Genomic DNA, 22,732 nt, shown 5'->3' with positions numbered 1-22,732 from the left:
CGACCTTGTCCATTTTTTGGTCGCCGTACGGTCGCAGCAGCGCAGTAAGGACGCCGCCCCGGTCTGACGGGGGCTTTATGGAATGCTCTCGGCCCATCCTACGAAATAAACTGTGCCATTCAGTAATTAACACAGTGGATTTTATTTTGCCGTAGGTAATTTCAAATATGGGTAGTTACAGTAAGTTTTTATTATAGGCCCTACCAGCGATTCTTAAAAGTAGTTAGTTCACACGCGATTGAAAACACATTGTTTTTAGCATGGCGCAGACAGTAAATGCACAATTCAGCAACCCGAATTATAAACAAAGGGTAACTCAGAACAGAAAGGCGGAAATATGTTTATTCAAATAATTTATAGGTCATTGAGGATATATATGTATTAAACAAACTGTCCATTAAACGTTTGGCAAGAAAATAATATGTACATTCGTTAATCTAAGAACGGGTCGGCAAACGATTCATTAAAGTGCTGCCGCATGCATGCCTACGATAGGAATATTTACTTGGAAGTAAAACAACCTAAGCATTTAACGTTTAACATATTTAATATCTCCAGCATGGAATATTTAGAAATAAATTACGAAATTCGACAATATTTGACCTACTATCAAGTGTATTTATATTTAATATCTCCAACATGGAATATTTAGAAATAAATTACGAAATTCGACAATATTTGACCTATTATCAAGTATAGTAGAGACCTAGTGAAGAAAAATGGAAGGGAAAATTAAAAAAAATATATTGTAAGAGAACAAGAGAGTCGATGATGCAGTTGGATAAATTTTCTGCTTTGTATACTTTTCTCCATAGTAATGGTGCCGGATTCGCCTGCAAATCCTCACATTCGAAATAAACAAACATAAAAATGGACATCGAAAATACTGATGCGGAGAAAGCAAAGCTGAACAAGGCTTCTGGAGAAAAGCAACCCAAGCAAAAATTTCATTCATTTCACGACCCGGCAAAAAAGATGTCTTTGTTAAACGTAATTTGTGATTTAAAATGAATCAATTAAAGACTAATATCGGGCAAGTATGTGCATTACGAAAAACAAAACATAAATAACTAAAAATAATGATAGAGAACAATTACGTGGTTACATGTTTCTACGGTCAAATGCTGTAAACACGAATTTAACTATGTACAAAATTAAGTCTCTAGGCAAAGGCATGGACACTTATGTAGTATTCACGTTTTAGTGTAAGTAGTAAAATTCATTACAACTACAAATATAGGTTTACTATAGTTAAACGACAAGATACCGCTTCTAAGCTTTATAATTAATGAAAAATGGGTCTACTCTATCGAATAGGCTCGAATATTCACTTTAACACCGGTTTAGTTTTGTCTTTACGTCATAAATATCAAGTTGTGATAACCCAAAAACAAAATGTGTGCTGTGTGCAAATCGTGATTTCAGGGAAAAAAAACAATAAAAGAAACGAAAACATTCTTTTTGCCACCATCACAATTTAACTGGCAGGACTAGTAACAAGTAGTGTCTATTGCAATCCGGGCTTTACAAAATTCATGGCTTATACTCGTCCACTTCGTTCTTGCCCATGAAATAATAGTTATTGTAGGACCTGTCACATTGCTGTCGACATTCTGAAAGTGTTCTCCAGTTGTTTCCATTGCCTTGACAACCACCAAAAGTGAAACTTTCACACTGACCGGAAGTCGAGTTGAAAAAGTATCTAACGATGGCAGCACGACATCTTCCAGCAGTAGGCATCATATTACAAGGATTTTCTGTAGAAATAAAAGATTGTCATGTTGAGAGATAAAAACAACATAAGCTACCATGGACTATTTTTAGATTTGTACGGTCTGTTTTAATGCGATAGGTTTGTATACCAGAAGCCGAAGCTATCTTGGTTGACAACAACCGAACATAAAACAACCGACGTAGAGTACCGAAAGTTTATAAAAAGATCCCCCCAAACTCACCGCAAGTATGTCTGCACGAATCCAAATCAGCAAAGTTGTTTTCGTTTTCTCGACATCCTCCATAGTTAAACCTTTCACATTTCCCAGCTGTGGCATTGTAATAATAACGTGGTATGATGCTTCGACACGGACCAGTATCAGCACTCTGCATACACCCTAAAACAATAAGTTTGAAGACTTATTCCTATAAAACCTTAGTAAATCGCGAAATAAGTCTAATCCGTCCAACCAAAAGAGAACGTGCCACCTTTTACAAGGGCATTCGAATTCTGTACCTACAGTGTTCCTACAAGCAGATGTCTTTGGACTGCTGATGTAAACGTAAGATCTAATCATAAATTATCACAGGGTCATAATCGAGAACTGTGTGTACTTTGGCCAGCTTTTAACTACAAGTCATAATGTGAACCAGTCACCTCTCTGTATGTTGAGTAATTCAACATATTCAGAAGTTCAAGGAAACAAAAACAGATTTAATTGTAGTCGGAAAGGTTATAAGAATACTTACTAGGCATTTCATCACTTGGTGGTGATAGCGTAATGGGTTCTAGAGGCTGTTTTAGACAACATTGTCCATTTCCTTCTGCGTTCAATATAACACATTTGTATTTGACAGGATCCTGACAAGGACTATTGATACTACAATTACTAGCTGGTTGTCCATAATGACAAATCTGTACATCTTTCGGTATTGGAGGTGCTGGTGTGGTGGTTGTAGTAGTAGTTGTTGTAGTGGTCGTGGTCATTTTCGACCCCGTACCCTCATCTGCAATGTCAAGACCCCAAAACGTGTTATACTAGTTTTCCCTCTAAATAGTAAACTGAACAGTGATCGGGATAACTGTAATTATACATGTATGTACTTTGTTTCGGAAGACAGCTCGGAAATTGAACCACTTAGTTGATACGTCTCAGCTCGCTATTCTACGTATTCAGATTGACAATACGAGCTCCATTCTTCATATTAAAAAGCATCTCATCTTCAGTAATGTGAATCTAAGATTGAAACCCGATTTTGTTGTTGCAATGTTTTGAAGAACAACTAGACACAGTGGATAAAAAGAAATGATTTTACCTGCCTTACAGTGTGGTACATTGAATACAAACCACCCTAGTCTCATCACAGGTTCACAATGAGTACCTTCATTACATTGAAAATTCTGTAATAGATAACATAAGTTTATCCTTTTTTCCACATACAGTTATGTCATATCTTAGGGGAGAACTCGGTCTCGCTAATGTTCGTCATTGCGAACATTAGTGGAAAAATAAGTTGGCGGTCACTTGTTTGTTAAGATGCGTTTGTCTACGTAGACAAATCCATTCAAGTCTTATGAGTCCAGAACCCAAGGACGCAGACCAGTGAACTTTCTGGGACACGCTGGAGTCGACTAATACTGATTTCTGCGTTTAGTTTCGATATCAGAATCATACATATTTTTCAGTACTGCCAACAGTTTAACATAGCCCAAAGTCACGCATATTTAACTTTCAAACCGACTTGTGTCTCAAATGTTAAATACAAATAGATATTTAAGAATTCCCACACCCATCAATCATCAAATATTTTGGCTGTGAATTTCATTAGTCAGAGCTAGTAGATCATAACACTGGAGGTTTACGTTTACAATATGGTCATATCAATCGAACAATGGCGTTTCGACAGCTCTTCGTCCTTCGTACGATTCCAACTGTCCTTCAAGATATACAAATGCTTTAAGCTTATACGAGACCTACTTATCGGTATCCATAGGAGTACTTTTCGGGCGATTATCAAATTTATTGGGCACTGGCTAAATGATGAAGAAAGTAAATTTTAGTGGATATAAAATGAAGTGCCCGAAATCCGGCATTTTTACTGACCGGAGTTCAGAATTTCAGAAAATCACACAATTCTGATTTTGATTCAGGGTGTCTAGTTCTCAAATTCAAACTGCATTTTCAGAAATATAGCTCCGCTAAGCGCTACTTATCATTGCTTTTCGAGATTTTACTTATGCGGTTATTTTGAGTAAAGTTATATAGGTTCAATTTTTGGGCACTGCCGTATTTTTGGGGCAAAAATGGCGCGGTCCTCCAAGGAAAATCGGCCAGCACGCCTATGCCGGTATCATAATTTCGCATCAAATAACATACATTTATTGGTGTCTCCCGTTTTGTCCGACATTTATTATTTCGTTGTTCGGTGATCCGATATATACAGAATTGGCTGCACTCGCCGTGACCAACTAGATTAACATAATAATTGTCCTTTTTAATCATAAACCTAGTTTAATCATAGATCAAAGTTATTATCATCGGTATCGACTTACCTCACATGGATCAGTTCTACATTTACAAACAGCACAACCAAACATAGTAGTTTTATACCCTTTAGTACATGATAAATCACAATCTTTCATTCGAGGACAATTAACTATAATATAAACATTATTTAATTTTATAGCATAAGAAATACTAAATTCCAGCTTTTTTGGCAGTTTGTGGTCTTAACCGATGAGAATAACCCGGTTCTAGTATTTAAAGGCGGCTAGTATTGGATAAAATCTCAATTCTTAATTTTCAGTCTATAGACAGGCTACTTATCTTTCTTCCTTTAGTCACATTCCGAAGGGGTGCAACACTTGTGGCAAAGATGCCTTTCTGTATGTGCATATTTTATTAGTCGTAGGCGGAGAATATTTACTAGGATATCAGTTAAGTTGAAAGATGCATGCATTATTAATAAGTGCAGGGAAGGGGGGGGGGGCTAAACCACACAAAAACAGTTACACAAGACAAACCTCAGGACAAGACACAATATACAGACACCACAATCAACAAACGCACATATCAGATCAAGTGAATGGATCCGGTGGCTAGCCCTTCTGCCTACTCAAAATGAAAAAAAAACTATAAACAATAAGGGCAGCAAGTCAAGAAAAAAAGGCCCGGGCTGTGTTAACGAGATGTCGTGTTCGTCCCATTAACTAACTATATGGACCGTTGATCTTACTTAATGGTATGTATCATAATTTCGCATCAATAGACAATGTATTGGTGTCGCTATTTCATGTAAGAGTGAAATCTGTCTGTCTATTTCAGGTCTTCCTTTTGCCATTGGCCTCAAATGTTATATAAATTATAGACATTCTTCATAACCAACTCTCTATAACATCGGGTGGTCGCGATTTTCAATGGACCACGATCGCCATTTAATAATTTAATTAAAAATGCATAATTGAAACTTTGTTTATTATCGTAACAATGGTACTTGACAATGGAGACTATATTTTAAACACTTCAAAGTCTGATAACTTCGGTCAGAAACGAGTAATTTTACTGAGATTTTCAATACATTTATTTTCAATAATCTATTTGTGAAATATTATAGGAAGAATGGCCAGCTCTTCACCTAAAAAAGCTTACATGATGCATCTTTAAATTTTCGGAGAAATACAACTCATCTTTGATGAGAACTAAAAGGAAATGGATTTAGAAATTTGTTTGCTGACATAAGTATTGAATGTGTGTAAACATTTTGATAGCGTATCCTAGTTTCTAGACAAATAATGTTTTAAAAATCGTGGTTAAGCGCAATAACGCTATTTCAGAATCGAGAAGAAGAAAAAAAAGGGTGGACCGCGTTTCTTTTTTTTTTTCAATGGGCCTAAAAGTACCAAGGGTTAACTTCAATGACTAATTAAACAAAATTGTTTCCTTGTGTATTACAACTCAGCTTAAAGATCTATTGTTATTCTCGTCAAATAAAGTTCACATTTTATCTTTTAATCTTTGAACAAAAGGGTGGATTTGCTCTAAATTCATTAATTATCATTTTGTTTTCTTCATATATAGCAAATAATAGGTGTAGGATATTGGCATACTGATATTTTCTAGAAGAAAATGGACTTTAATACACCAAAAATGTGAGATCAGTTATGAAAGTATATCTCGTGGAATTCACTTTCATTCTTTTCGGGGCAATGTCATACAATTTTTTTATTATTCAGCACAAAACTTCTCTAGATCCTCCTTAAGTTTAAACAAAATTACCAGTGAGTAAAGGAAGACGGTGCGAGAGTGAGAGGTAAATATTTGAATACTTCAATAGAATGATTTGGTGAACGCGGGCTGAGGAGAGACAGGCGGAGAGGAACTCTCTTCTTTTCTCACTAACACGTGAGAACACTACTGACAATTATTTCGTGAATAAAAAGTCACTTCACTGTTACAATAATTGAGATTCTGTTGTTTACGACGAATTATTCTTCAAACATTAGCTCGAATTTATAACTATTACGATGTTGGAAAACTATTTCTTTGTTAATAAAATCTACATCAAAGATAGAATTACATGAAACCGCTTAAGACATAATTACGGTTATTCTCAATTACTTACTTTCTTTATACACCATATTGTGTATGTGCAATTAAGGTTGTTTACTTTAAGTCTAAAATTGCATTTAATTATTCGATTGTGTCCTTTGAAAAATACCTTACAATTTTGGAAGGTATGTTCAGCTTAATTGTTTTGAAAGATTGATGATTTGAAGGTAAATTTAGGGTGTGTGGGAGAGTAGGTTAAGCACTTCTGTTAACAATGAGTGAATGAGGATTGCAAACTTTACTGTTTGATTACAATCATATTCAAATATTCAAAGATAATCTCTACACATACACCGTTACATAAAACAGCATTATAATTATAGTCTATCATAATATTTTAATAATATTTTGAATGAATATACGTTCACTTATTGTAACATTCTTTTTAAAAAAAAGGGTTGCGCCAATGTCATTCGTTTTCACGTTGGGCGTTCGATCAAGCTGTTGATAACTTGTAAGTTAACAATGGTGTATATACCGACATAGAAATTCAATGAATTAAAATCCCAGTAAATATATCATTTATATTAGATGGAATCAGCTTGTTAAGAGACCAATTGCGGGGCAAAGGAACGATTGCATTCTTCTTTATGTCTTCTGTTAACGTGCACTGGTTTAGTTTTCCGTTTAAGGCAGCTAATGAAGAGGAAGGAACATATTGAAGTCTATATATTAACGGATATTAGGACGACACGGATTGCAATGATTGTTGTGGGTGTATATTTTGTTGGTTACTAAAAGGACAATTTTTTCCAGTTTTGTTACATTATTACCTATTTTGGAATGGAGTAAAATTTAGTGGATGTCATGATTGTTCTACACGTTGATGTTTATGTATTACGTTTTTTGGTCTAAAGGTCTTTAACTGACAGGGTTAATAAGTAAAACTTCAACCATCGGACACGTTCGATGTCAACAAATGCTGACGACGACTTGTTCGAAATGTTTGAAGGCTGAGTCTCAGTCATTTCACATCGTGAAAGTTCACTCCGGGCCTCAACCTTTTTGTGTAAAGTAAAAGAATAGTTAACATTAACGAAGCAATTGAAATATTGACAGTTGACATTCAAAATTAACTAATCATACTTACGATTGGGTATATAAGACCTGAGAAACGCGGCTCCATACGATTGATTAACCAGGAGCGTTATTAGGAGAAATAACATCGTACTAGGGGCTACCATGTTGTCTTATCGGCCACCAATCTTTTCTCTAAAATGCAAATATTTTAAGAATGTGTGATCAAATTGTTCAACTTGTCATTGACAATCGTCGACTAACATACATCTTCACAACATCATCAAAGACGACGGTTATCCAGCATTTACAACCATGCCATGCATTCTGTAACTGTCAAAAATCCCAACAATTCAATTTCAAATAAATACATGGTACAACGTGGCTACGGACTCGGCAAACACACGTTGTAATGTGGTGCTTATCACAATATGATTATATTTTCTAAAACAATTATTTGTAGCAAACTAGTCTCTAAAAGAATCAATAATTAAGTTACTTTTAATTATTGATCTTAAAGATTAACACTAATCAACGTGTTGTGAAATAGTTAAAAAATCACGTTGTTGAAATATCTTGGTATCAACTACTAACGCTTGGTTCGTGTTACGGAAATATTGCGGTTAAGAATCGAGTTACATTCCGACAACATCGACCATTTTCGTAATAGGACAAAGGAAACCCCATTTATTTAATGTATTGAACCAAGATGTTTTAAAATATTGTAGCTTTTTAGATCAATCACTTTGTAAGTCCGAGTTACACCTGTCAGAGTAAGCGTATGCAGGGCTGACGAGGTAAGTGTGTCTATTCGTTTGGATAATACGATAACCTACACATATGCACAGATTGGTTGTGCACGTGAAAGACCCCCTCGAAATTAAAATATGAAGACATCGACAACGTTCCTGGACACGAATCCAAAGAAAACTATCCACCCGATATTCTTTTTTTCAAAATGGACGAGATTATAAACCGCAGACCGTTCTCATATCTCAACAAAGGAAGGAAGGAAGGTAAAATTTGCGATCTCTTAATCAATGACGATAATTTTGTAAATCGTCATGGCTGGTCTTATAAACATAGAATATAAATACATGTATGGTATGATCATTAATATCTAATAACCAAGATTATTTCTGCAGCTTTCTGGGGTCAAATTTAATACAACCGAAAATAAAGATACCCAATTTTCTTCAAATACAGACTTCTATTCATACTCTCAGTTTTTCTAAATTTATATATATATATATATATATATATATATATATACATGTATGTATAAAACAGTAAAAAATTAAATTGACAAAAAACACAGTTCTTCAAGCATCATTTATTTGGAATGACTACTTGCATTTAATTGCTGCTTCAAATCAATTTTACGAAATCAAATATTCCAGATGCGAAGTACCTCAATCTTTATTATCCGATGACTGACCAGTTCTTTCAAAAATCATAAAATTACAAACTTACAGTCTTCATGTTTTCAATAGCGCATCAACAACAAAAGATGAATTATTTATTTTCAAAGACATATTCCTAAACCGCCGACTGAAGAAAGAAAAGCTATGTTTTTGATTTTACGTAATTTGAGATTTGCATGTTATGTACAGTACCATCGGGCATGTTCATATACTCTTTACAAAAGTCGACGCCCATCAGTAGATCCATTCAGCCATGCACAGTTTAATTTTAATAAGACGACTCGTATAGAATCTACAATGGCATACAGAACTGTAGTATGCCAAGCAAATAGTTCGGATATTTAATATTGGTAAATCCAATGCAATTTTGATTACAATGTAAAATTAAACATATTAAGTTTTTGAGTGAAAGTAAAATCTCCGCATCTCCGCTTTAACCCCGATCATTTTTTGTATGATATTTTTTCACCATTTTGTATTCATTTTAAGACTTTGTACTGTCTTCTTGTTTACAATTTCCGTAAATATTTCCAGCATGCATTTTCGTTAATAATATAGTTTTAATTTTTAGTGCCATTTTGTACATATCGTTCAACACAGTCGGGGCAATATTGACGAATATTGCATTCAATTTCCTTAAATCTTGTACTTTTGTATAAGGAATTACGTGGTCGATTTTTGGCACTCATGCGGTTTCTCTTAAATCACCCAGTCGGGGCAATATTGACGAATATTGCATTCAATTTCCTTAAATCTTGTACTTTTGTATAAGGAATTACGTGGTCGATTTTTGGCACTCATGCGGTTTCTCTTAAATCACCCATTTTTTTATCACTGGTTTATGCGATAAACAACGAAATAAAAAGAGACAAAAGGAAGACAAAATATCGTAAATAGATTATTATCACAAAAACTTCCCGAAATTCTGTCTTTCAGCCCAAATATAGTATAAAATTGCCACAAAATCGTAATATTCTGCATGAATACACATAATAAGAACAATAGTAGAAAGGAACATGCTTTCATGGTTTTCTAAAAATTACTGTAAAATTAAATTTGAAAACTTCTTAAATACGTTCTCAGTTTAGAATTATTTAAAGAAAATTGTCAAATTATTCTTACCAAATATCTTTAAAAAATATAATCCTTACAAGAACAACGAAGAACGGAATATGATATTGGTATCAGATCTTCTGATATCGATTCCTTGTTCACTCGGTACACTTCGTGTAGTTATTATCTGATAATCCCTGTGTAACGCAGGCGCTTTCAATTGGCTAGACCACAACGTGTTTTCTTATATGTATGCACCCATTCGATCATGTCACATGGGATGTTCTTTTCACCATAGATCCAATAAAAAAGAAAAGACTACACTCATTGAAATGATCCTATTATTTCGATTGGTCGTTTCGCTTGACAAACGCTCCTTGTTTGCGCAAGAAATCGAGGAGACGAGTCTATACTCTGTTACATGGCGCGCTTTCCCCTATTTTTAGACGTGTGATATATACGTACGAAGCTGTTCTAAGGTAATGAGTAATTCTGAACACGTATCATGGCAAATGTAGCCAAGACAACCAACATTAGGAGAAATAAAACCAAACGACACATTTGATGACCCAACCGCACCCTATCTATTCATTTTCTTGCAAATTCAATTTTCAGACATTTTATTTGTTTTGAAACTCCCGAATTTTCTTTATCTATATAGTTAATTGCTCAAATAAAGAAATAGGCGAAGTTTCCTAATGTGCAGCCTTTGAATTTTCTTATGCGCCTTTTTAATTTGGCGTGGGAATATCATTATTGTTTATTAATCCAGATGGGATAATGTGCATCATGTACATCAAATCTTCCCATAAACATAACAATATATCTATACCTACCCTGAAAGGGTAAACATGGTTTGCTTCTGCACGACGCCCTTCATTAAATACATCGAAAAATAATCTCTCTAGAAATGTTCACTCAGAGTTGTATAAACAGCAAATACATGTTATTGTTTTGTTATATGTATTCTATAAAAGAGTTGCTTTATGGTGTTGGAGGTCTAACTCGTCCGCTTTTGATCATCAGGTCTTTCAATGAGTCAAATGGCGTGGTTTCGATCCAAAGGGCCAGGTTTCCCCCAACTGATAAAGAAGCATATCGCAAAAAAAAAGCGGTACAGTATGTTAGTCCCGTAATAGAGCTCTAAAGATAATCTATTGAAATTTAATTTCTATATACTGAGTTAGTAGATTATTTCTCGACATCTGGAGCTGGATACATAATTACTAGTATAATGGAATCTGTAAGAGATAGAATTGCCCAGATGACATAGATTTGCAATGGACCTCAAACACCGAAAAACGTGTACGTTATTTGGGCATTCCTTGTCATCTTTGCAAAATATACACATTTGGTTACCGACCAAAACCGGGTAAAAACGTCTTTTCACCACGAATACAACTACTGCAGCATTATTTCAAGGTTCAATATCATGGGCCGTGCATAAGATACAAAAATTGGGTAGTTGGACTAGGGACTAAGGACGCGATTTTAGTAATTTGAGGCGCTTTAGACCTGAGAGGATCCGATTCCAGAACTGATTTTAATTTGTGCATTGTGTCTAAAATATTGGATATCAAGAGCCCATATTTCACGATAAGATAACAACACCAATATTGATTGCAATGTGTGCTATCGTGTGTCACTGCTGTGGGACCCAATCCTGTGTCTTCACTCTGGACTTCACGTTGTTTACTTTACGTTGTGAACTTCAGTTTTTAACATAATATAAGTTTAAGGGTAATCTAGAGTCTAAGTTCCACATGGCTGTTCATGCTGGCAAGAGCCATCGCTGTCTTATAAGGATCTACATGATAGCCTAAAGTAACCTAAATTATTGTCCATCTCGGCCTTAAGCCGAGGCGTCTAATGGCACGTCTCGCTAGGAACGCCGAATGGTGATCTAAAGGAACCTTAATCGCGCTCTTTCTTATAAAGAGGATACGTGCATGAGTCAAAGACTGACCCCCGGGAATTTGCATTGTACCTAATTAGCTTAAATCTATCTCCAATTCAGACAAAACCCACAAACACGTGAAGGCAACTGTCTTAAGTAATTGACATTATTCTAGCTCTGTATTTCGCAATTTAGTGTTATTATACCAAGTTTCACCTCATGGCAACATGTAGGCAAGGAACCCCAATAGACCCGACAACCTTCATTGTGTTACAAATGGATCAATATTAAATTCTAATTCGTGTTCGAATTTGGAAGATTGTGGATAACATTGAGATAGAGGTTTAGCTGAGACAATATAGAGTCTACGCCCGAGCGAAGAGAAATGAGAATTTATTTCTGATTATTTTCTGGTGCTACTTTACGAAACCTTATTATCAGTCTATTAAAGAAGCTTAAACTATCTTATGGGTTGTAGGTGAGATAAATGACTGAGGTATTACTAAGTGTTGACCGACAACTTCCCTGAACAGTAAATGACAAACTGTTACACACATTTTAGCCCTGAAAAGATGACTCATTCATTGACGAGTTAAACATACATTATGCACGAGCTCAATCTGCCTATTGCAAGTCTTTATTTAGGCTTCAGATGTTATAGAAATTATTAATTAGACCTTTACACGACAAGCTCAAAATCGACTCTGTAAACTCACGGATGGCTTGGATACAGTTTGGATTTAAACAGTCGTCCATTTAAAATTAAATCAATAAATGGCGGACCAAGCTAACGTTTACCGTTAGTCGCTGATGTCATTACCGGAAACGGGTGATAAAAGGCCTGCCAAGCGAAGCTACCATAGGCACTGAGCATGTTACTTGATAATCGAGAATATGTGGGTGGAGTTATTGTCTGTCAATCAAACGATCGCCAATTCTCATAGACATTGCAGACACAATTGATGCCTATTTCTAGTCCAAACTTCCAACAGTGTCAATTCCGTTCAGAACAAAGTAATTTGACTAAAATTTTCAACATTTTCTTTTTTTTATCATCTAGTTTTGAATTATTATAGCTAGAATGGCCAACTCTTTATAAAACTCTTAACTAGTGTATGAATCAACGTCCACTCGACACAATCTATGTCATTTCGGGACTAATTGCTTTGCGGATTACGACACAAGTCGGTGGAAATAATGTCCAAACTATTGGGAGGCATACTGCCAGGTGTATTATTGGATGTTGCTCGTTTAAGTTGCTCAGGGGAGCTGTGAAATTGAAAATGTTTAAACTTGTCTTGACTTCTTTTGTCTAAACGAGAAAATAATATGGAAAACACATTGTTATATGTTATATTCGTTAAAGGTAGTAATTAAAGTTTAAAGTGGGACCATGATCAGGTGAAACGTCTTCTGAAAAAACGCTTGAAGATCTTTGTGCATCATGCACTTAGTAAAAGTCTTGTGGCTGACACAATTGGTGACCTTCAAAAGAAAATCAATGTCTTAGAAAATTTTTGTGAGTACTCTGAACTGTCTGTAAATATTGATAAAACAAAAATTATTGTTTTCCGAAATGGGGGCATAATAAAGAAAAGTGAAAGATGGTACTTTAAAGGGACAAAGGTTGATTGTGTCACATATTACAGTTACTTAGGTCTCTTGTTTTCTTCCAGGTTGCACTGGGGTAAATGTCTTCTGAATTTGTCACTTAAAGCCGAAAAAGCTCTTATTCCTATTAAGTCTTTCATTGCAAAAACAGGTCACCCTCATCCGAAGGTATCCTTTAAAATATTTGATGCTATAATCAAGCCGGTTCTACTGTACGGTTCACAGCTTTGGGGATTTCAGTACAGACCTGATATAGAACGTGTTCATACGAACTTTTGTAAGTTTGTGTTAGGTATACATAAATCTTCCACCAGTGCTAGAGCAGTAGGAGAATGTGGACGACATAGCCTCAGTGTTTATTACATACTGTCTTGTATAAAATATTGGTGCACTTTAATCAATATGAATATAGACCGTTATCCAAAACAGGTGTATCTAATGTTAAAAAATCTAGATTTTAATTTGGGCCGGGAAACATGGGTTACTCATTTGAGAATGATGTTATTCTCACTTGGTTTTAGTTTTATATTCTACTCTGAAAGTATTGGTAATGTAAGAAAATTTATACAATCAGTCAAATTAAGGCTTAAGGATATTGATATTCAAGATTGGTCAGCTAAGTTAATATCACATGATATTATAGTCTTACTGAATACAGCAATTTTAAACTTGAGCTTAGACAAGAGCACTATTTATCTTGTAATGTGGGAATAAAGCTGAGGCGTAATATCACACGATTACGCTTAAACCTGTTACCACTCTCAGCAAATTTATTTAAAAGAGGTATTCTTAAGAACCAAATATGTCCTTTATGTTATGAAGGGAATGAAAACTTATACCATTTTATGTTTACTTGTAACAATCTGACCGATTTAAGAGTTAAATACCTTCCACCAGACTGCATTAGAGATTATTATGATGTAAATCTTCTATATAAGTTATGCACTGTTAGAGATAGATCATTATTGATATCTATAGCACTGTATATAGAGGAGGCGTTGTGTTCTAGACAGGTATAGTTGTTATTCGTTATTAACTCCAATGGCACCCCATCTTGTTATTACCTATTGATATATACATGTATATACTCAATAACAGAATAATAATATTTATTATATACATATATATATGTATGTTATATTCTGTACTATGGGTCTATGACCTTGTATTACTGAATAAAGTATTATTATTATTATTAAAAGTCTGTCAAAATACAATTTTGTTATTGTGGTGGTAGCCCTATAGTTTTCGGTCGCTCGTTATAATTAAAGATCTCTATGTTTATATTCTGTTTATTCCAGTTGTTAACATTGTGGTAGACCACAGACAGATAGCGTAACAATGGCTTACAGTTAGTTAAACCGGATACCATACCATCAAATTGTCCTGTGATAACCCTGAAAGTATTGTCCAAATTCTACTGAGTACTTTTCTTCTTTCGTTATTTAAATGTAAGTAAAACCATTTCTTTTCAAAATGTAACCTATACATTATTATAGTGGAAAGTATCTAGCTTGGTAATACTATGTTAAGTGTTTTTTCAACACATTCTAGAAATGTTGTAGAAGACAGTTCAACTGTAGCAATTTATGTAAATCAAAGTAAACTCGTTAACCTCTTAAGGGGATGAAAAGGTGCGAAGTTGTACCATTTCGCTCTGTCTCTCTATTCAATGTTGTTCAACCAATTGTGTTTATATAGAGTGACCCATTCAGCAAATAAAATAAGATGAAATGAACGAGACTATAATACGTCCTTGTCTTTTCATCTTCTAGTTTAATCCATATTCTTCTCACCTTTCGGTCTCTTGTGCAATGTGTTCCTTTGCAAAAGCAGCGCTGAGTATCCACTCTTGTGAATAGCAGTACTTTTTAAAAAAAAAAATAGGAGAAAACTAACTTAGCATGTAGAAGAATATTTACTTAAATATTATAAGACTTTGTGTTATGGGTGTATATTTTCGTCACCCATGTCTGTCTGGCCTTGGGTGGTTAAATGTTTTAACACGTGCGCTTTAATTCATAAGGTCTGTCGTTAAGTAATGTGGCTTGGTTTCGAGCCCACACTTATACGTTAGTCCCGATATGATATACATGTAGTTTGTATCGAGTGGAAGTTAAATCCCGTTCTTCTCTCATATCTCCAAGCCCCCTATTCTTGTCGACACAGCGTTTATATAATTTAATTGTTTTCTTCAAACAGGATGGAAGATTAGTTTTGGAGTATTTTCGTTTGCATGAATATGCTTTAAAACCACCAACACGTTATGTTAAAAGTATAAAACTTGGTGTCTTGGTCATTTATCATGTGTAGCCACTTCTATGTCTTGATGGCGTTCATAAGGTTTATGACAAAGAGGTGTAACTCTGAAATGAAAGATCGCGGAACGCTGAAAATCGATATTGTTCGTATTCTTATGAGCACAATGCTTCACACCAAATTTGCGTTAAACAATGTAGCCCTTATCGCATTCACAAGCCAGTGTATTAGCTGTAATACAAGCAGTACTTCGTGATAGAGGGGCACTGCAGAGTTGGTCACCATCCCCCTTGTATTTAGTTTTATATTTCTTGATAAAGACTAGAGAAGCCCACTCGAAACGTCGCCCAGCAATAAGAAGTAATTGTATTCCATGTACATTCCAGTTCAATTACTAAATGCCATGCACTGAAACAAATTAGTTTTGAATTAGTTTTGTCCTAATGGTGATCTATAAAATTTACAGTTGGACAGACTCTCTTTTTTATGACTCTATGGAAGCCTATAACTACCATTCATAATTTGTACTTTTCGACCCTTCAAAACATGAAAGTCGAAAAGTCGAAAAGTAGATGTTACGACAAAATGTGAGGCGACAGCACGCGATACAAGCCAAAATCGACTCAAAAATAGGAAATTAAGAAATAATACAGCCAGATAATAGCGCTCCTCGTTTTTTCCTAATTTCTAATTTTAAACTTGCATTTTGGCATGCGTACCGTACCGCCTTACCGACTTTCGACTTAGTCATATTTTTGTATTTATTGATGGCAGTAAGAAGGCACCAACACGCATACCAAGCCAAAATGCAACTCGAAAAGTAGAAATTGGGAAATTATCACACCGTAACTTCTACTTTTCGACTTTCGTGTTCTGAGCAAACAGTAGAAATTATGAATGGTATATGTTATAGGCTTCCATATGACTCTGCTAAACCTAGATTCGAACAGCATCAAATAGCTTCATTTGTAATTGCTTCATGCCGAACCAAGAATCATTTTGTCTGTTAAAGGTGCATTATGTTAGATTTACACACAGAGCTAACCGCTCTTCCTATAATAGCTCAAAATAAGATAATGAAAAATGAATATATTGAAAATTTCATTCACATTACTTGATTCTGAGCTAAGTTATGACAGTTTGAAGATGTAGCGTGGATTGTTTATTATCGTAGCAATGGTACTTGAAAATTTAGGCTGTCTCGATTAACCATTTTCTTGTTACATTTTAAATCTCGCAGCTGTTTTAATCCATTTAAATCTCAGCCATCCTATAATCTTCCGAGTTGATTATAGGCTTGTCATTTGAATAAGTGTTTCAATAATTGGTTAAATAACAATTAGAGACAAAATAAAGACCCACAAGGCAGATTTGGCGCTATAGTGCATCTTTAATATAAAAGTAGATTTCACCTGTATTTATATTTCTCTGTATCAAAATTTAAAACCAATGCACTGCATAATGGTAATATAACGCTCCTGATCTGACGTTACCAATTACCATGTATCCAGAGTTGATGTAGTTGAAAAACAGAAATATAATACCGACTGCAAGTCACACCAAGGTCTAGTCATATGTTTTATATATGAAGACTGCAATGATTTTGCAAAATATTAAGCGTCTCTCACGATTATATTTACATAAAACTTAATTCAAGTTTTCTGCATTCAAATTCTTTTTGTGCATGAATTTCGTACTATCTACGCATGCTTGTGTTTACTGTACAGGTTACGTTCGGTTTTAATTAGGAATTTTACCTTGTCAAACTTTACATGTCCTGATGAAGAATGCAAATTTCCACTTTAATCCCTCCAGGCAAACATCTAATTACTTGGTAAATTACGTTTAAGAAAGGGTCAAATCATGCTTATCGCGCATGCTAATTGCCTTAAATTGACTAACATCGTTGTGTCAAATTTAGATTATTTAAACAGACATTATGTTGCCGAATCTGCATATTGCAGACCTTTATTTCGGCTTTAAATGTTATATAAAGTATTAATTAGACATTTATTAATTTGACAAGACCATAATCAAGTCTCAGTGCCACCTGATGCTCCCGATTTTAAGCAGATTAGAACGGTTCGGCCATTTAATGATTTAATTTAAAAATGGAAAAGCGAGGCTAAGACCCAAATGACCAGTACGGTTGTTACGACCAATGCGCACATTTTGTCTAAACTACACAACCATTGATAACCTTGCTTAAGATAAAGTAACGTGAATGCCATTTTCAATATATCCATTTTGCATTATCTATTTTTGAAATATTATAGCGAATCGACCAGCTCTTTAACTAAATCTTACATAATGCCCCTTTAAGTAAAACATTCTTTGGCACCTAGAAATGGACACAAATGGGTCGCAACGCAGAACGCATATAATAATGTAATATGAATGTATATACATGTACACTGATTTACATTCAATCGTTTATGTTTTTACTGTAACTTTTAGTTAGTTATGTTTGGCGAAATACGCGAGGAGTGCTAATTGAATGGCAGTCTTTGGCGTCTGGTTATTCCAGTCTTCTCGGGTAGACTTCCCTTGTGGGATATGTTTAGTCTCGTTCATCGAGTCGTTCATTACAACTGACACCCAAAAGCATTCTGGCTCGCGATTCTTGTGCCAATTTCAAACTTTTCATTGTGTTTTGAATATCGAATACCAGAAGCCCATCTTTTCAATGTTGATTTAAACTGACCAATAAGCCGTGTGAACAATGGCGAAGACTGTGGTTGATACTGAGTTAAAGCGGAAATTGCAAATTTTCTAAGAAAGTCAAAACGTAATTATTTCTATGTCTTTTGCTCAATAGGTTGTCAACTCACAATTATACGATCATAGGCGTCATTCTCACACTTAAGATTCATTTACACAGGAAATAATAACACAATTACATCCCAATTACCTCCCTTGTTTTCTATTCTCCACCATGGAGTAGCGATATTCAAACGTTTGAAAATGAAGAGGAAAATGATATTTTTGCCAATTTCTCAGCTGGCAATAGTGAATTATAGGATTAATAGGATTATTCTTTAAAAAGGTAGGACTGTTTATGGATACCATCTATTTTCAGGCTTTATTTTAATAAATTTTAAAAATATAACTTAAAAATTTGCAATTTCCGCTTTAAAGACTTGGCTACTTTAAACTCCCCACATTAGTAAGATGATATACTGCACACAGTGCACAGCCAATAATTAAAACAATGTCTACAGTTTAGAATAACTAGCAGTCGGTGTGTCACCTTTCTTTATCAAACGAGTGTTGGATGCTAACACAACACGCGCATAATGGCGGTCTCGTTGTCCGCGAGATCACGGGTCGAAAAGGGTAATCGCCTGATACTAGATTGTATTTGTACACGCTACACTCATAGCGTAAGCTATTGTTAAATTCCACCCCAAACCCAAAGGGAGCAAACATGTTTTACATAATATATATATATATATATATCGATGGCTTGGAACACACCTGTACTATGTCCATTTTTAAGGTTTGAGAAAAAAACGTATTTTAAGATTTCAATAAGCTATAAAAAAGTAAGTTATCAGTGGATGTATATGGTTTCAGGAAAGATTATTGCTTGAATCAATTCAAATAGGCTGATAGAGACGCACTTCAACTTAAGCACAGCATACAGCTGATTTTTGGATAAATGTGATCCACAATGACTTATGTCCGTACTTTTTTGTCAGAATAATTGCACAAAAGACTTATGTCCGGACATGGACTATGTGTGTTCTAAAGAAATATGTGGGTAGTGCACAACAAATGACTTATGTCCGTACTTTTTTGTTCAAATTGATGTACAAATGACTTATGTCCGCACTTTTTTGCCAGAATAAATGCACAAAAGACTTATGTCCGGACATGGACTATGTGTGCTCTAAAGAAATATGTGGGTAGTACATAACACTTATGGTTATTGTGCCTTTTCGACAGCTTTAAATTGTCAGGGGACTTGTATCTTTTTACACAACAAGCGCCCTGGAATAAGGATTTTTAATATCTAAAAATCTTATTTTCACCAAAAATGGACATAGTACAGTTGTGCTCTAAGCCATCGATATATTGGTTATTCAATAAACAGCATACTAATCATTTAATACAGAGGGCATTTCTATGATACATTCAGGGGCCACCAGCACCCCGCTAGAATCAAGATTAAGTTCAGTGTTACGTTGGAGCTAGCATCGCGAAGTCTTTAAATGACTATGGGACATAGGGGGCTCGAGGAGGGGAGGTATGGCAGGTAAGTTTTTAAGGGAATTTATATTTACTGCATCATATCGACAAATGTCGATATTTTATTACTATTATGCACACAAGAAATTCCACATAGATATTTAAGCAAAGCGGGTGGTAGCTGCATGCCCTAGTAACCCACGATGAAATTGTGTCTGAATTTGTGGCATATATGATTCTTTGTTCAAACCTTGGACATGTTAACGGATAGGCAAATAATTATCATAAAGCCGATGTTAATTTAGCATAATTAGACTACATAAATGTGTGACAATGCAATGTTTGAATAAATATAAAGCTAACTACACAATGTGTACAATTATGGATTGATTGAATAAATACAAAACCTATAGACATACCCAATATATAAAGAGATCACCCGTGTTACAGTTAAAAGGGACATTGTGTCAGACTAGATAAAGAGCAGCACAAGAGCTGATGGTTCTCGCTATAATAGTTAAAACAATACTCGATTATCCATTTTAAATTAAAGGGACCATCCCGATATTAACAGTCTCTGAAATAAAAGTCCGAGAACGTATGAAATTTAAGCGCCAAAATATGGAGGAATGAAGTATTTACCTTTCCCTTAAAATTTCAGCTCAAAACATTGAGTCGTTTGGGCGTGAACGTCAACACCGCTTATCCGGACACGTAACCCTTTTAAGATCTTGGGCCATATTTTTTCGTTGGGTGACTTGATAATATATTGCCGTTCCTTTAGACGTCTATACAGTGCATGGCCCACGAGCTGTACTTGGTAACGAAAGGTAAAGTTCACCTACTCGTTTAATTTGTTTAAAAAAAGTCTGGTTTTATCCAAACACCGTATAATACAGTTTGGGACACCAGTTTTCATTTCCAGATGAAGACTTAACGGGTTTAAGTTGTTTGAAAACGTGTGACCTATAATACAGCTTGGGACACCGGTTTCCATTTCCAGATAAAGACTAACGGGTTTAACGTAAAATGTTTGACGTATTCAGTTCATTGCTCCGCCCCAAGGTGGAGGATTTTAAGGGCTTTTAACACAATATTAAGCAGTTTTATTCTCCAAAATATAATCGGGATTGGCCCTTCAAATCAACGGTCAATCGTATTTAAATCTGTAGAAAATCTCCAACATCCGATGACATCGAGAGTTGATTAATAATTTATATAGCATATAAGGCCTAAATAAAGACCTGTTTAAATCAATATATTAATAATGTGTCAAGTGTTGAAATATGTAATGTGGTTAAGAACATTTCTAGGAATGTATTGAATTTCATTATATAATATAAACCCTATAATTATCTTGTCAAAAGCTGAGACGAGCGACTTTATTTGTTCCTAACTTCCCTCTCCAGAAAGCATCCATTGCGCTCGCTATGGGACCAGGCATAAGCGCAACACTAAAAAATTAGTTCTTTTGATCAAATCTAAAAAAATACCACCCACACAACATACCTTATCATCTATTAGTCTATAATCCATCAAGCTGCTCTTGCCCAACCCTAAATTAAGTTGAACAATATTAACCTAACCCTCAAGCTACATATCCACTGGTTGAAATTCCATTTACATGAATTAAATCTGATTAAAACACAGATCCTATTTGGTTTCGTTTTTATAGTTCAAAATTTCGTTTTAGGCCTACTTGTCTGTACTACACTAGGACCTGGAAGAGTTGTTGTCATTGACGTGTTCTGAATGGTGTGAGGATTAGCCAAAGAAACGGTCTGTTACGGCGAGCTTTAGGCGTGTTTTGCTCGGAACTGTGGGCAATCCACTAGTAACATCAATGCTGATTGTTAATCAAATGTCTGACGTCAAAAGGGTCAAAAGCCGCTCGTATGACCTCTGACGCGACCTATCACTACAACCGGTCAGATCTTATGTAGTGTAGATCATCGAAAGTATAAAAAAACCGAAACGAAATATAGATCTGTATTTTAATGAGATTGACATGAATACAATGAACGTACCTACCAAATTTGTCGAAATCCAGGAAGATGTTTTTGAGACGAAGTCAAAACCCGTTAAAAGAATTTAATAGACGTCGTATAATGAACATTCAACTGAATATACTTTGGGTTGAACATTACTGAGCACTAGGAAATTCTAAAATTAACAAACTAACTATATGTATCAATGGAACTTCTCTGGGATAGCCTATCACATTTCAAAGAACCACTCCTAATACAACAATCTGTTTTAGACATACAGTAAATTGTAAGTTTTATCCCCTGTCGTAGAAAATCAAATCAAAACCCCGTGATTGGCCACGTCATCCACTAAAGATCAAGATTTAATTGAAATAATAATAAGCAGATGATTTTATGATTTCCATCTCACGAAAGAATCATCAGTTTTCGTTTCTAATACAAATATTATCTGTTCGAAAGCCTAAAAAACAACTTTACAATGTCTTTATAGCTGCCATGGTATCATCTAAACGGATGATGACCTTTTAATGATCAAAAACTCTCTCTAGAATTAAAACTGTTTTTGAAACACCATGGCTTCCATGAAATAGCTGATAAAACACCTTCGTATGTTAAGATTGCGTGGGCTGCACCCTTAACCTGAAAATGTTGGTGCTTTTGTCTACTCTTCTCTGAAACAGGGTCAGTTGTCTAAAAAGTATCAAATCAAAAGGTTTCCCGGAAATGTTTAACTTTAGGTATATACACTTCGTCAAACGAGCCCCAGGTTTGATTTATCAGTCTTTATTTTAGCTATGGGTTGGTATGACCGTTTCAATAGATTGATGATGCAATATAAAAAAGCCAAATTAAAGATTTGATCTTTTGGAATTCCTAAATAATCACTGTAAGTACATAGCGATTGGTTCTAAAAATACATGTACTTGTTTGGGTGTCGATTTTCTCCATTTAAGTGCGATAAAATGTCTT

At 35.0% G+C, this 22,732-nt stretch overlaps 1 protein-coding gene across 1 annotated transcript; it reads right to left on the bottom strand.

Annotated features, from left to right (window-relative positions):
- Positions 1 to 324: 324 nt before the first annotated feature.
- On the bottom strand, positions 325 to 10,220 carry LOC126822057 (BPTI/Kunitz domain-containing protein 4). The gene is made up of 7 exons (XM_050550801.1): positions 9,887 to 10,220; positions 7,414 to 7,535; positions 4,268 to 4,371; positions 3,031 to 3,115; positions 2,464 to 2,721; positions 1,956 to 2,111; positions 325 to 1,757 (listed from the first exon to the last, which is right to left on the bottom strand). The coding sequence occupies exons 2-7, from the start codon at positions 7,505 to 7,507 to the stop codon at positions 1,534 to 1,536; spliced, it is 921 nt and encodes a 306-aa protein (XP_050406758.1). The 5' UTR covers positions 7,508 to 7,535; positions 9,887 to 10,220; the 3' UTR covers positions 325 to 1,533.
- Between the last annotated feature and the right edge of the window lie 12,512 nt (positions 10,221 to 22,732).

Source organism: Patella vulgata, chromosome 5, assembly GCF_932274485.2.
Source record: "Patella vulgata chromosome 5, xgPatVulg1.2, whole genome shotgun sequence".
NCBI classification, from domain to species: domain Eukaryota; kingdom Metazoa; phylum Mollusca; class Gastropoda; family Patellidae; genus Patella; species Patella vulgata.
Note: the sequence above shows the minus strand (reverse complement) of the source record. Positions and strands in the feature narration are given on the sequence as shown.

What these genes read in the sequence shown, in the direction of transcription:
- LOC126822057 (XM_050550801.1), bottom strand. Translation starts at nt 7,507, where the DNA reads ATGGTAGCCCCTAGTACGATGTTATTTCTCCTAATAACGCTCCTGGTT. An exon ending in GTAGAACTGATCCATGTGAG is followed by an intron (nt 3,116 to 4,267) that starts GTAAGTCGATAC and finishes TATCTATTACAG; the next exon opens with AATTTTCAATGTAATGAAGG. An exon ending in TTCGTGCAGACATACTTGCG is followed by an intron (nt 1,758 to 1,955) that starts GTGAGTTTGGGG and finishes TTATTTCTACAG; the next exon opens with AAAATCCTTGTAATATGATG.